The sequence below is a fragment of the Mucor mucedo genome (genome assembly GCF_025094135.1).
Source record: "Mucor mucedo strain NRRL 3635 chromosome Unknown EV154scaffold_19, whole genome shotgun sequence".
In the NCBI taxonomy this organism is placed as follows: domain Eukaryota; kingdom Fungi; phylum Mucoromycota; class Mucoromycetes; order Mucorales; family Mucoraceae; genus Mucor; species Mucor mucedo.
Genome location: NW_026252303.1, coordinates 101,970 through 116,201, shown reverse-complemented (window position 1 = coordinate 116,201; position 14,232 = coordinate 101,970). Strand labels below are relative to the sequence as shown.

Below are 14,232 nucleotides of genomic sequence, written 5' to 3'. Positions count from 1 at the left end.
ATCTATCACCAAAAATTTGCTGTGTATTAGTATAGAGTAGTTGGATTGTTATGTCGTCATTTCGATCCATACGTTGTAGCGATGACTTTTGCTAGGAAACCATCTTTAAACTTGGTAAAGTAAAAGAACTATTTGGTAGTTATACAAAATGGACTAGTGTCAAATCAGCATATTACCGATTTCAGAAGCAAAAGGGGTAATGTTTAAAACGAACTATGATGAATTGAGTAAAAGAGCCAAAAAAAACATAACAGAGTGTGCCAAATTTATTTTGAAGTCGTACCAATTTAGTAAAATCCTGTATGTGTCGACCTTGGACTATGCACAATATGTAACAGGCTGCTAAAGCTTATAATACAAGTGATGATTTTTGATGACAGTCCCAAAGAATGATAATCAGTTCATCCGGATAATAAAAAATAAATAAAAAAAAAGTCAACAATGTGTTGTATGATATGAGGGCCTTCTGGTTACGCAAAGGAATGCTTGCCGCTGTGTTCGGAAAACGAATGTGAAGATCTAAAACTGGGTAGCTCGTTGTAATTTTATTGGGTATCTTTCCTTAATCTCGATTCTATATTAAAAAAAGAGGGAAGGGGACACTCATTGTATCTCCCCCCGGGGGTCATCTCTTATAACTGCTTAACTCATTTTTAGCTTGTAAATAAAATAAACTGTTCTATGTTGATTGCAATGCCTGTGGTTATAAAAGCCAAAGGGGAGCATTATTTATGTACACATTGCATTGATGGCAGAATTTATTTCCATGGTTAGACATTTCGTGCTTTCAAAAATGAGGTTGCACATGAAAATGTAAAATTATCCGGATTAGCTATCCCCAAACCTTAAATTTGTTTATGAGATGACAACTAGAAAAAAGGAGGTGACAAGAACAGAATAGAATAGCAAGGTTATGTTTAAACTAGAAAGTACAAGTCCCATACACGCTGTGTAATGAGCTTTACAAAATATGTGTTATGATAATCTCCGCCTGTCTTGACTCGTTTTTTATTGTTTTTTTAGGAACCCGTTAGAAAAAAATAATAACGCGCTTTTATTTTTTTTTATTTTTTTTTTTTTTTTTCCTTCCTTTCTCTTCTTTAACCCCACTCTCTTTTTTTTTTTATAAAAAAAAAAAAAAAAAAAAAAAAAAAAAATGTCTTCCACTACTACTATAAGCGATGATATAATGACACTATCATCGTATGCAGCAATTATCAATGAAACTTTACCCCATAATCCTGAACTTCAGCTGTGTATCAATGATCTTGTTCATCCTACAGAATCTGCTGAAACATTACTAGAAACATTATCCAACGAACAACTGAATATTATTGAGCAAGCAGTGAATAAAATCAAGGAACGCAAACTCAATACCATCAAAGATCAAGGTGAGATATACTATATTTTGACAAGAAATGTGAATAATAATAATAATAATAATATTAAAAATTCAAAAAAAAAAATAAAGGTGTGGATACTACAAGTACACAGACTACTAGCAGCAGTAATAATACGCCCATGCTATCAGCAGTTTCGACATGCACACCTAATTCGCCGATGGAGCATGGCTCATCTGTCTCATCTAGTTCAATAAAAGTAGAAGAAGCTCCCTGGAATTCCACTGCAACACAAGTTGCCAAAGCACTAGCGGATGCTATATCAACCACTGGAACAACAACAAATAAATCATCGTCATTACAACCAAATACAACAACAAATAAATGTGTATCTTCCAACTCAAAATCCATACCATCCACTACTACTACCACCACCACCACTACTACTACTAATACAACTACTACTACTACTTCTACGGTAGCCAAGCCACCGACCACTCCTTCTCCATTTTTATCTAGCCATGAACCTACCACTGAACTCAAAGAAGGCATCGAATGGGTTAGCTTTGTTTATTCACATCATCGTACATTACGTCGATACTGTATACGAACAGATCTCGATCAAGTGGATACAAGCATATTGGACGATAAATTTAAAAAAGAAAACTGCGTATGTACATATATATTTATTTTTACATGTGTATAAAAAAAAATTTTTTTTTAACAAGCAGTGTTGTATAGGTTTATCCTAGAGCAAACCTACCCAGAGAAACCTATCGAGGTAATCGATGGGCATATGAAACTGAATGTAATGTACTTGGTTGGAAACTTGCATATCTCAATCTGGAAGAAATTGCAGGAAAGAGAGGATTGATCCAACGAGCAGTGGATTCCTATCGAAACAGATATCCCAGTATGCGATCACGTAGAGTAGCTCGACAAGAAAAGTTATTAAAAGGCACCTTACGTAAAAGAAAGCACCGTGATAACGAAGACGGGTTACCCCAAAAGACGCCAAAGACCAGTCACGATACCGTGGAAAAAGCACCTAAAACTATTCTGATTGAAGATGCCAACATCAAGTGTCGTATCCGTATCAACATTGAATCCGTTGTATTGGATGCCATTGATGTGGCCTTTCGAAAGAACAATTGCGTGTTCCCCAGAGCCATGCATATTACTTCAGACACGCCTTGTGTCACACAACGTAGATTGGATGAAGCAAAATGCAACGAAATTGGCTGGAAATTGGCCTGGTTAAACCCTCGACAATTAGCAAACAAAAAGAATCTGCTACAACGTGCTTTGGATACATTTAGAAATCAGTTCACAGTGGATTTAAAACCACGTAAATATGCTTCTCGAATTCCACCACAACCTTACGTACCTCCACCTCCATCCCCCATCGTTGCTATTAAGCAAGAAGGAGAGGATTATTTACCCTTAACCGTAGAGACACTGGCTGAATTTGATTCGACTACTACCACTACTACATCTACCAGTACCAAAAGATCTCGCAGAGACTCAAATCAATCATGCTATTCAGGCACCACCGTTACGCTTGACTTTAACGACTATTGCTTCTCTCCACCGGCAGAAGAAGAAGAGGGAGAGGTCATTCCGTTTCATGGCACCATGTTTGATGATTTAATATTGGCCACTTTGCCTCTAAATATTGATGATGTCTTGAGTGAAGGTAGCTCCACCAGTCAAAACCTCTCTTCTTCATACCAAAACACGCCCAGCCCTCAATCACTCATGACCTTTTATCAACAAGCCTTGCTACTAAAAGAAAACGATCCTTCCTTATTTATGATGGAGAATGAGAATAACGAAACCGTCTCTTCCTCAGCAAATGTAGTGGATTTCATGACTAAATATCAAAGTGTCGTCAATGCAGGCATGGGCGATTTTACTGCCGACCCCGCCTTACTCAACCAATTATTCTAACACTCTTAACAAAAAAAAAAAAAAAAAAATCCTGTATCATATTGTATCATAAAAAAATAAATAAAAAAAAATCACGTGTGGAATTCTTTATATAGTCTTTCTTTTTTTTTAAATGTCCATTGTACCCTTCTTTCTTTATTCTTTAAAATTATGCCTGTAGAATTAAACACGCTTAGTTATCTCTTGTTAACCTCGATTTTTAGTGCTGCTTCTGCCGTTGCTATAAAGAATGGTCGCCATTCCGACGTTCATCCACTTGTCTTGAACAGCCAAGGTTCCTTCTCTCCACTGCGCTATGCAGGAGAAAGTGCAATCATCAAATCAAAAATGTATACACACTCTACGCTTTTTTCCAACAATCAAACCATACACACCCTATCTCAATTATATGAAGTGGCTTTCTTGAAGCATAAAACAAACACTTTCATCCTTTCCGGCCAAACAGTCTGTGTATGTTCATTATCCAAACATAAATTTATCCCATCCTTATTCCCTTTTTTTTTTTATAGAGTCGTTATGGCAAGTAAACACGTAAACCCAAAAGAGTAACACAGACACACTTACGCATTCTATTCTGTAGGTGGTTCATTGAAATCAATTCAGTCCATATTTTCTGGCCTTGTAAACATTGCAAACTTGGTTCCATGTTCAGATAAAGAATCTTCCTTTGTAGGCATTTACGCATCCACTTCACCAGGTATTGAACACAAAAAAAAAACGATTATTTATATATCTATGTATTCTAAAAAAAAACGTGGGGTTTCAAAGACGCATTTATGACCGAAATAGGCAAGTTGTGTGCAATTTATCTAAAAAACAATGGGCCAGCATATCATTAAAACATAATATAGCTTGTCATTGGGGTGGACTCGTGACCATCCCCATTGCCGCTCAGGCTACCTCTTCCCACTTGCTACATGTGATTCGCAATACCTCCTTGACCGTCTTGGTCATTGACGCTTCCCATTTAGACTTTGCCTTACATTTAATCGAAGCCTCCACCGTCAAGCATCTCATTGTTCTTGGAAACCATCCACAAGAACAACGCGAGTATTTTGGTATACGTGTCTCTAGTTTTGATTATCTGAAAAAAGTGGGGTTAGAAGCCCTTATCGAAACGTCAGATCAAACATGTAAAAACTAAAGTCCTCGACTCCCTTTAAAAGCATGATTATCTCATCATCCTTGCCCTTTTTTATATATATATATGGTAGCGTCGGATACAATGGCAAGCATTTATTACAGTAGTAATCCCAAAAATAATGTAAATATTCCATTTTTTTATGCTGATATTTATCATTGACTTACTCTAATTTAGATCATATTGGATAACAAGGACGATCAAAACGCACTAGGTGTTGTATTAACACATCGGGTAAAAACCATCTTATTACTTCCCTTTCACCCCTCACATTGTTGACCCCTTTTTTTTTTTTAGAATATGATTTCCGCCTTATGTAAGCATATTCTCATCCATTTATTAGTCACCTTTCCTGCTAAACAAAAGAAAAATGTTTAATAGCAAGCTATGCGGCTCATCTCCCAGCAAGTCACAGAATTACATCAAAAGATAGATTTATGCATGGTTTTGCTATAGGTAACCCAAAAGAAAGCATCGACATAAAAGCATGAAGACACTCATGTTCGAATAGATAATGTGCTTGGATACATACTGGGAGCCTTGTGCACCTTTATGGGCGCCACACTTTCGTTTGAAGACAAGATTCCCTATAACGACTTTCACCTCAATGTTGAAAACGTACTCTCTACCATCAAGGGATTTAGACCCACCATCTATGCAAGGTAAAAAAAAAAAAAAAATGGGCGCGGGGATGAATGCACATATTTTTTAAAAAAATAAAAAAAAGTGGTGCACCCTTTTTAAAACAGGTACGGATACTGATTGCCAACAAGTATGGAAACTCTTTTATCTACCAACGTGGGTTAAAAAGAAAAGACCGCTATCATCGTGAAGGAAGACTGGTGTCGGATTGCATTTACGATATGCTTGTTTTTCGAGATATCCGACAACGCATGTTTGGTGGAAACATTCGTTTGCTCTTAATTGATGACGATCAAAACATGTCGGATGACGCTTCCTTTTATCGCGCTATACTAGGTGCACAGGTGCTCAAGACATTCAGTCGAGCCGAAACCACTTCTGGTATGACAGCTACTTCCGTGTATGATTATACGTCTGATAAGCGTTTGATTGGGCCGCCACTCCCTGTGATGGAAATCAAATTATCCGACCATGAAGAATACACGGCCGAGGATCTACCGAATCCTCGTGGTGAGATTCAAGTGCGTGGTCATAATGTGTTTGCAGGCTACTGGAATGATGATAAGGACACATTATTAGACGTAGTGCATCCAGATGGCTGGTTTATCACAGACATGATTGGAGAATTATTACCCAACGGCAGCTTTCTATTATTAAAATCTAAATAAAAGCTTTTCTTCTTTTTTATTTCTTAAAAATTCTATCCCAATTCCATTGTTTACGTAAAAAGGGATGCGCTTCTGTGTTAAATATAAACTTGTCTAGCGAAATAACTTCAGGTGGACTAAACAACAAGTACAAGTATTTAAATGTCTCTGCAAATAAGAACGTTTCCATCGAGTCAATCTGATTAAATTCTTCATCTTCTTCGTCTCCGTCTTCCCTCTTACGCTCCACGTTACGAATTGATGCATATGCACTCTTTGTCTTGCACCATTTCTCAATGGACTCGTAGATTTCCCATCCGTATTCCTTTAGATGATAAAAGAATAGCAATTCAATAAGCTGCTTACATATAAATGTATATGGTAGCTTACCTGATACTTTTGGTCGCCTGTGATTCGATACATGATGAACAAACTCTCTACTGTTTCGGGTCGCAAAAGATACCGCTTGTCTCCAAAATACAAGGAATCGGGTCTCTGTTTGACAGGTGGTAATTGATACTTTGTCGAATATTGTGTTTCCTTTGTTTCTTCTCGGACAGCCTCACTTTCGTTCTTTGGCTGTATCAGTAACGGGTTAATTAATTCATCATTGTACCACCAATCACGCAACTTTGCTAATTGTGTCTTGGTCTTGTTGTACGTTAATGGGTTGTAAGGTACCGTTTTGGGAATCGACCAAGTTTCTGGACTTAGGCCTGTTTCTGTTGTGCGGTACATAAACACGCATGTCTCTAATAGTCCCTTGGCAATCTCCATATCTTCAGGTTCGTTTAATGTGACAGAGCCCATGGCCAGCATACCCGGCACAAAGCAAGTCTATATTAACATTCATAAGTATATAAGGTCTCTAGATCCCCATTTTATAAAACAATATATTTTACCAAGTGATCCATGGAGTTTCTATGTTGCATGTGTTGCGTATCGTAGGGAGGTAATAATAATAGATCGTAACCTGGCACTTGTCGGAGCATATGTTTCTTCATGCTATTAATTGACTGAGTATCTGTTGTAGATCCCCTTTTTTTAATTAATACCAATTATTATTATTTTTAAACCACAGCCCTTTCCCAGGAAAAAGAAAACTTACACATTCTAGCATATTGTGGCACTCTGCCATCCATGAGAATATATTCCTTGAGAAAATACTATGAAATATGTAAATACCTGCACTTTCTTTTATATATATATATATGTATTATCTTACTTCAAATGCACTGTCTCCCATGGCTCCAAACGAACTGATTGCTATTTTAGAATATTTTTTCAGTGACCGATCTTATCTATTAAAACAGCTCTCTTTTTTTTTTTTTTTTTTACCATTTTTAAATCGACCTTGATGGGTATCCATGGCAGTTGGGTAAAGTCCTTTAATATAAAGACCATGTTCATATCCCATATTGTCCAAAAAATCAGTGATTGCTTGTGCCTATTATCCATGATTAGTACGCTTTCAGGATAATCAGTGGAAAATTTACCTTTTGTCCGTAGATAGGATTTCCTGTAAGTTGTGAAAGCATCATGAATTCAAGTTGGACTGTACCCACTTCAGCAATCAATGTCTCTCTGTTATTTGGCTTATTCCTAGGGGTAAAACAAAGAGGCTCATCAATATAAAGGGGGTTTGGACTAGTTAGGATCGTAAAATCGCACTTACTGGACCGGATTCCAAAGATGATGAGGTAATCCCGAAGGAGTCTCAAAAGCAGGTAAAAGTTCGATGGCCAATTTCTCTGCCTTTTGTAACAATGAATCCTGCTTCCGTTCACCCAATTCATAGGCACTCATAAACCCTCCCAAGTATCGAATGATGGATTCAAATACACTGATATCCTCATCTACCTTAAAGTTAATCTTGCTAATGCGTGGCATGATACGTGCATACTCGTCGTTCAGTTCCATGATCAACAAGGTGCTGAGTGAGTCAATCATGGTGGCTCCCCATCCTCCAAACGGATCAGAAGGTCTGTTGGTCAATGGCTTTAATTCATCATGACCCATTGCATACGTTTCTACCAAGTAAGTCATTAGTTTTCTTTGTTTATTTTTATGTGATGCTCTTCCCCCTTACTGTAGCCTGTCCAACCATGGATGAAGGATGTCTTGACCGCGTTTCTTCGTGCCTCTCTTTGGATGGTATATTCTCGCGGTTCAGGGCTGAAATTGTGTTGGATCTGAGGCAATTTCGAAAGAAATCCTCCAAACCCGAGTAGGATGGATTGTTTCACAGGTGCCTTTGTAGGTGCTGTGTAGACGGGTGCCTTCTTTTTCTCGGTAACAACAACAGCAACAGGTATCTCTTTTGTAGGGGTTGTAAACATGTACACTTGCACCAATAATAGAATCATACATATCACTAGAAAGAAGAGCCTCCATCTCTTTGGAAAATTACTTGTATAATTTGAAATTACCATCTTTTTTCCTGGTTTTTAAAAAAAAATAAAGAAAGAGAGAGAGAGAGGAAACGAGTTTATTTTCTTGTTTGTCCTAAAAATAAAAATGTGCTACTCGGGCAACGAATTAGGCTGTGTAACATTAATACATTTATACGTGCGTTTTTGTAAGGTATGACAAGGGAGATCGTCCCTTCTTACAATGTTTAACTCTGGGGATTCATACATAATTTCTGATCTCGTGTACAGTCTGTATTATCTGATTCACACATTTTCAATTTTTGCTCACACATATAAAAAGACCTTTGGAGGACGATAAAGTCTTTTTTATTTTTACGCATTGTTTGACGTCATTTGCGCATTCCCCTCAGCTGCAGTGTGTGATCTATTCTAAACAAACCAACAACAAAAACAAAAACCTCACAAGAAAATCAACGTGAGAAAAAAGATTAAATTATAGAAAGAGTCAAAGCTTTAGAAATTATGTGACGCCTATGAGAAAGAAAAAATAAACATTTCTCGAAAAAATAAAATCTCCTTTTTATATTCCTTTTTGCCCATTGTGTAACGTGCAAAGAAGAAAATACAAAAAATCGGTTATCGGTTTAATGTGTATAGGCTTAAAAAGTAAATATGTTGTTGTTATTTTTTTATTATTATTTTTTTTGGGTGGAGTACTCTATAAAAAAGGGCCCAAATTTAAATTTGCTATCTCGCTTCTCTTTCCTCTGTTTATTTCAAATAAATAAATAACCAATCATGGGCAGTTCGATTTCCAAAAGCAAAATATTTGATATGCCAAAGGGAGAACATCGTTGTTCTACCACCTCCTCGCAAAGAACAATGGTAGCAGATGAACCACCCAAAACAAATAATAAAAAACCCTTCATCAAACCAAAGTTTTTCCGTAACAAGCAAAGTCTTGCCAAAAGAAAACATTATAAGAGAAAATCCGTGGTCACCAAAAGTATTATTGGTAGACCCACGAATTTCAAGGTTTGTTTTCGGTATCTATGTATCTTTTTCTATTTGTCTTTCTGACTTGCTCTTCTATGACAGCATTTAAACTCTTCTACGCATATGGACAATGAGGACGAGGTAATTATTTTACTTGCATACATTTTAATTCAGATTGGACTCACATTTATAAAAAAAAGTCTGCTAAAATTGCTGCACAAATGTTGATTCTTTCCTCTTTAATCAAACCGCTACCCAAGGACGGAAATATCCCAATTATTCCACCGAGATCCTCCTCCTATAGCAACCACATTATCGTCAAAGATTTCCATGCAACCTCAATAAAGAAGAGGAAACCCGTGGCTGCTGGAATGAAGAAAAATTCCCTACCTCGTACAGCGAGACGCCAGCCCAAGTCTACCCTCAACAAAATCTCTTAGTTTCTCACAAGAATTCAATCCTTCTCCCACCCTATTATGTATATTTTAACCTGTTAAATCCCCCTTTTAAAGCGTTCACCGAAAACAACGCATATAAATAAAATAAAAAAAACTGCTCACGCATTTTTGTACAACACTTAAAAAAAAGGGCCGATAATGAGGCCATCAGCCCCATCACAAGATGGTTAATTATTATCATTGTTCTATACAAAAAGGGTTTACAAACAAATAATGAACGAAATATTTAAGCAGTGAAAAAAAATGTGTGTCTGCTGCTAGAAGGTCACTCGTTTAACCAAAGACAATTATCTGCAGTGACAGTTTCACAAGCACTCTTTATTAGCTCACCGGCCAATCATAAGGTTTCTGGCCACTGCCCTTGATTATGCTGACAAAAGAACGGACACGAACAGAAGTTTACGCTGTGAAATAATAGCGTAATAGCACGGTCCTGCACTCGATTGGGACTCTAGATTCCCTCTGGTAATGTCTACAATACAAACCCCCGATTAAAGCCTTTTTAAGCAACTAGGTGGGATTTTACTCATTACAGTGAGTTATAATCAGGTAGTCCCTGATTTTTTTTTAAAAAAAAGGAAAGTGTATAATTTCTTAATTGTGCGCGCATGTCATTTCGCACCTACCCTGATATTTATAACAATCGACACAAATCCTATTTTATATGTAAAACAGGCAGCAATCAAAGCAAGACAGGAGGAGTTCGATCAGTCAAATCTCAAGACTCTTTGTGTGTGTCTGATGAATAAATATCAAACAGACTTTGCCCTGTCAATGCAATAGAAAAAAGGGAAAAAAAGACTGTATAGCCTGCAGCAGTGTTCTCCGTCTCTGAGCTAAATGCGTAAAAAAAGTTATTTCACTTTGCCTGCCTCAATGAAGTGTAGAAATGTATAATGTGTACAGGGTCATGTCGACTTCTCCCTGTACATAATTCACTTTGTCTTACTTTTAAGTCCACCCATAAAAAAAATAGATCGACATTGACGGATATGTTGTGAGTTTAGTGAGATAAGGACTGTATCCTTTAAAGTATAGATCAATCTAGCTAGTGTCTGTTCACTCGTTAAACAGTCTACATTGATTCTCTCTTGGTACTCACTGGCGTGCGTCCTTACCAAATTATTATCTATGGATTTGCATGGATTTGACACATTCTCCCTGAAGTAAAGGCATGCATATATCACCCTTCAATCTGATGGTGGCGTCTTTTTTTTTTTTACAGATTGAATAGGGTTCTTGTCACAAGATGATACTGAAAATAGATTTATGACACTTGTCATGAATTCATGCAATGCAGAATTCTACATATAAATAAGGCGGATGTAAATAGTTCGGTCGAATGGAAGGTATATGAGTGTTATTGATTTCTTTGACGGGTTAAGACTAGTGACAACTCGTTGTTGTAGGCTAAGGGGTTTTGTCATTCCAAAAAGACTGCGTTTAAAAAAAAGAGAATTTTATAGTTGTTCCTTCTATTATACTTTTAGGAATGGGAAGAAAGCTCCCCTAGCTTGCTCCCCGTTGACTCACAGTAAAAAAAAAGATAATGGTTTTTTGGAACAAAGAGAAAAAATAGTTCCGATATTTTGATTTGTCCAAATAAAGTTCGTAACTATGACTTTTTTTTTTTGCACATCAAAAAAAAAAAAGTTTAAAAAATATATTAAAAAAAAATAGACCTGGGATGTGATTGATAGCACGGACAACAAGTATAATGTAATTCCTTTTGGCGACAGACCAATTATAAAAATAAAAAAAATAAAATAAAAAAAAGTGTGTTTAGACTGTATATTGTCACTAAATTGATTTCATTTGTATTGAAATAATTAATAAAAACTACTTACTCAAAAAGAAGGGGATGTGATGAAATATTGCTATGCTTATAAAAAAAGATATGAGCCCCCTTTTCTCCCCTTCCCTTTTTTTTTTAACCCAAGCTTTTTTAGACCAAGAACATTTTCAGGGCTCTTTTTTTTACCATCTTTTAATACTTGATGCATATATTACATTTCTTTTATATAAAGAGAAATAAAAAAAGATGTGGGCAGAGATAATTCTTCTTCTTTTTTTGATTTATTTATTTATTCTCGACAGTGATCAAATTCATCTACTAAAGATACCACTATGAAATTCATTTCCATCACCATATTTACCATCACCATGGCTGTTGCCGCTGTACACGCCGCTGCCAGTGGTGCCGAACTTCACCGGTAATAAATCTAAAAATTCATTCAGCACATCAAGTCGTTAATCCATTATTTTTCTTTTTTAAACAACTCTAGCGAAAGACGTATCATGATGAAAAAGCGTCAAGTAGTAGCACCTGCTGCTGCAGTCCCAAAAACTCAAGAACAAATTAATAGTGAGCAATTGGGTAGTGTGCTTAGTGAATTTAATCGAATGGTTCAGGCTCAGGAGGCTGCCAAGGCTCAACAAGCCGCTTTAGCTGCCCAGGCCGCCCAAGCTGCTGCTGCGCCTCAAGTCTTACCCGCATTTGCTGCTCCTCTCCCTCCTTCTGTAGCACCTGCTGGTGCACCAGTAGCTCCTGCTTCGGTTCCTCCTGCTATTCAAGCTTTGATTGACAATGGATGTGGCTCTTCACCTGGTAGCACCGCTTGTGGTGGCGCTGTTTCCCCTGTAGGAGCTGTTCCTGGTGGCGTTGCTATTCCAGCTACTGTAGCTGCTCCAGCTCCTGTGGCTGCTGCTCCTGCTGCTGCACCAGTAGCCGCTGCTCCCGCTGTCACTAAAAAAGCCGTCAAGGAAGAGGAAGACGCTGAAGAAGTTGAAAAGAAGGAAGAAGAAGAAAAAGACCAAGAAGAAGAAAAGGACAAGGGTGAAGAAGAAGAAAAAGACAAGGGTGAAGAAGAAGAGAAGGACAAGAGCGAAGAAGAAAAGGATGAACCTGAGGATGAAGGTAATAAAAAACTGGAAAAAAGGGCTGAAACCAAAGAAACTAACCCGGTAGTCGCTGATGCTCCTCCTCCTGCAGATGATACCGAAGCTGAAGGAGCAGGCGAGGGAGGAGAAGAAGCTTAGTTCATTTCCTTTCACACACATACTCACTCACTCTTTCCATTAATAATCATCTCATTTTGCATCCACACTACCAAAAAAAAAAAAAAAAAAAATTGTATACATCACAAGATATCATACCTTTTAACACGCACATCATTTCACTCACCATTTCCATTTTTCTCTCTCCCAAACTTACATCAAACCATATAATAAACTCCTATATTTCAAACCATTAATTTCAAATAGACCAGAAAGAATAAGAACACGGTAAAAGATGGAGGGGGTGGGGAGCCTCCCTCTCAACTGTAGACAGTTTGACATGTTTTTTCCCGGTTAAAACAGCAACAGAATAAATGATGTTTATTTACAAAAGCAACGTACCTGATCCCGTTAAAGAATCCATTTATGCAAAATAACCCGATGATGATACCGTTAAATAAACACACTTAAAATCCTCGGATTAAGATGATGTCTATGTCCTGGCATGACGAATTTTATTATAAACCGTGAAAAAACATTACTTTTTATTTTTTTTTTAGGACGCACCCCTTTTCTTGTTTACTAATTGAACATTTTTTCTCTCTTTAGATCAAACGCTCTTGTTTCTTAACTGGGGAGATAAAAATGTGTCAGGTCATACAGTTATGTGGTTGGAATTAATTGTTTATGCATACAATCCCTAATATGGATGACACAAAAAAACTAATAATTAAGGGAGATAACTTAAGTGTAAACATGTTATTTTTAGCGGGTTTGGACAGTTTTTGGTACCATTATCAATTCATCTATATAAATGAGAGAAACTCAGTATTAATCTTTTTGTGGGTTCAAACTTGTTTTTGGCCTCAGAATTGACTTGACCCGGTTCCATACGGAATCATCTTTTAACTGTGGCTCATAGCACACGAAACTTACTGAATAATGGCGTTTGACCAGGTTTATTTTAGTATATAAAAGGAAGGCGCTTTTATCACCATTTTTAATCTATTCTTTTTCTTGTTTTTTTCTAAAAAAAAAAATGTCCTTGTTTTTGCCATTATCTTCAGATCAATATCATGCCAAACCTATGGCTATATCATCCATCACCAGTCCTGTTGGTGTGCATACATCGGATACTTATTTAAATAGATGCCAGTCACCTTCTTCATCATCCAGCAGTAACTCTGATATCGTAACTCCTCCCCCTCCAAGCAGTAAATCAGGATCTTCGTCACCTCACTGTCGTTCATTTTCAAATTACTCCGCAACATCTTCCACCTCTTCATTCCCGAGCTCACACAAACCTGGTCATTCTTTGTCCTCAGGTCCGTCATCTTACTATCCCTATCATCAATGCGTGCAAGAACCAAGCTCTGAAGATGGTAGCACTACAGGAGGAACAGAGGGAGGTGGGCCCGCTCCCTTGTCACTGCATGAAAGAAGACTACGCAACAAGACTGCATCTGCTAAATACCGAGCCAAAAAGAATCAGCAACACGGAGAGATGAGGTCCATGATTGCTTCATTGACCAAAGAAAACGAGTTGTTGCTACGTCAACTAGATCACGTTCAGCATGAAAATGGACACCTTAAAACAACATGTGATAGACTTCGAGGTAAAATCATGGCCCAGAAAATGTTGAAACAGTATTTGGTCGAAGCCGAACACCAGCAAGTCGCTCCTGGAAA

General features: G+C 37.3%; 5 protein-coding genes across 5 annotated transcripts; 4 read left to right on the top strand and 1 right to left on the bottom strand.

Annotated features, from left to right (window-relative positions):
* Positions 1-1,127: 1,127 nt before the first annotated feature.
* Positions 1,128-3,380, top strand: EV154DRAFT_438668 (uncharacterized protein). Its single transcript, XM_051596887.1, has 3 exons — positions 1,128-1,391; positions 1,472-2,010; positions 2,082-3,380. Exons 1-3 carry the CDS (start codon positions 1,157-1,159, stop codon positions 3,288-3,290), a joined length of 1,983 nt encoding a protein of 660 aa, XP_051460538.1. The 5' UTR covers positions 1,128-1,156; the 3' UTR covers positions 3,291-3,380.
* Positions 3,381-3,427: 47 nt separating this feature from the next.
* On the top strand, positions 3,428-5,741 carry EV154DRAFT_600251 (uncharacterized protein; the record flags this gene model as incomplete). The annotated part of the gene is made up of 11 exons (XM_051607158.1): positions 3,428-3,740; positions 3,800-3,809; positions 3,871-3,987; positions 4,059-4,079; positions 4,142-4,423; positions 4,505-4,554; positions 4,609-4,665; positions 4,729-4,747; positions 4,813-4,887; positions 4,943-5,093; positions 5,159-5,741. Exons 1-11 carry the CDS (start codon positions 3,441-3,443, stop codon positions 5,739-5,741), a joined length of 1,665 nt encoding a protein of 554 aa, XP_051460537.1. The 5' UTR covers positions 3,428-3,440.
* On the bottom strand, positions 5,715-8,624 carry EV154DRAFT_459823 (glycoside hydrolase). The gene is made up of 9 exons (XM_051597498.1): positions 7,810-8,624; positions 7,396-7,750; positions 7,217-7,322; positions 7,059-7,167; positions 6,946-6,986; positions 6,829-6,886; positions 6,623-6,744; positions 6,111-6,557; positions 5,715-6,045 (listed from the first exon to the last, which is right to left on the bottom strand). The coding sequence occupies exons 1-9, from the start codon at positions 8,150-8,152 to the stop codon at positions 5,758-5,760; spliced, it is 1,869 nt and encodes a 622-aa protein (XP_051460536.1). The 5' UTR covers positions 8,153-8,624; the 3' UTR covers positions 5,715-5,757.
* Positions 8,625-11,645: 3,021 nt separating this feature from the next.
* Positions 11,646-12,585, top strand: EV154DRAFT_579822 (uncharacterized protein; the record flags this gene model as incomplete). The annotated part of the gene is made up of 3 exons (XM_051606597.1): positions 11,646-11,759; positions 11,832-12,463; positions 12,515-12,585. The coding sequence occupies exons 1-3, from the start codon at positions 11,674-11,676 to the stop codon at positions 12,583-12,585; spliced, it is 789 nt and encodes a 262-aa protein (XP_051460535.1). The 5' UTR covers positions 11,646-11,673.
* Positions 12,586-13,969: 1,384 nt separating this feature from the next.
* On the top strand, positions 13,970-14,221 carry EV154DRAFT_394053 (uncharacterized protein; the record flags this gene model as incomplete). Its single annotated transcript, XM_051595153.1, has 1 exon — positions 13,970-14,221. A coding segment is annotated over one exon (252 nt), but the record flags the coding sequence as incomplete, so codon positions are not given.
* Positions 14,222-14,232: the final 11 nt, after the last annotated feature.

What these genes read in the sequence shown, in the direction of transcription:
- EV154DRAFT_459823 (XM_051597498.1), bottom strand. Translation starts at nt 8,152, where the DNA reads ATGGTAATTTCAAATTATACAAGTAATTTTCCAAAGAGATGGAGGCTC. An exon ending in CCATGGTTGGACAGGCTACA is followed by an intron (nt 7,751 to 7,809) that starts GTAAGGGGGAAG and finishes CTTACTTGGTAG; the next exon opens with AAACGTATGCAATGGGTCAT. An exon ending in ATCCTATCTACGGACAAAAG is followed by an intron (nt 7,168 to 7,216) that starts GTAAATTTTCCA and finishes CATGGATAATAG; the next exon opens with GCACAAGCAATCACTGATTT.
- EV154DRAFT_438668 (XM_051596887.1), top strand. Translation starts at nt 1,157, where the DNA reads ATGTCTTCCACTACTACTATAAGCGATGATATAATGACACTATCATCG. An exon ending in CAATACCATCAAAGATCAAG is followed by an intron (nt 1,392 to 1,471) that starts GTGAGATATACT and finishes AAAAAAATAAAG; the next exon opens with GTGTGGATACTACAAGTACA. An exon ending in AATTTAAAAAAGAAAACTGC is followed by an intron (nt 2,011 to 2,081) that starts GTATGTACATAT and finishes AGTGTTGTATAG; the next exon opens with GTTTATCCTAGAGCAAACCT.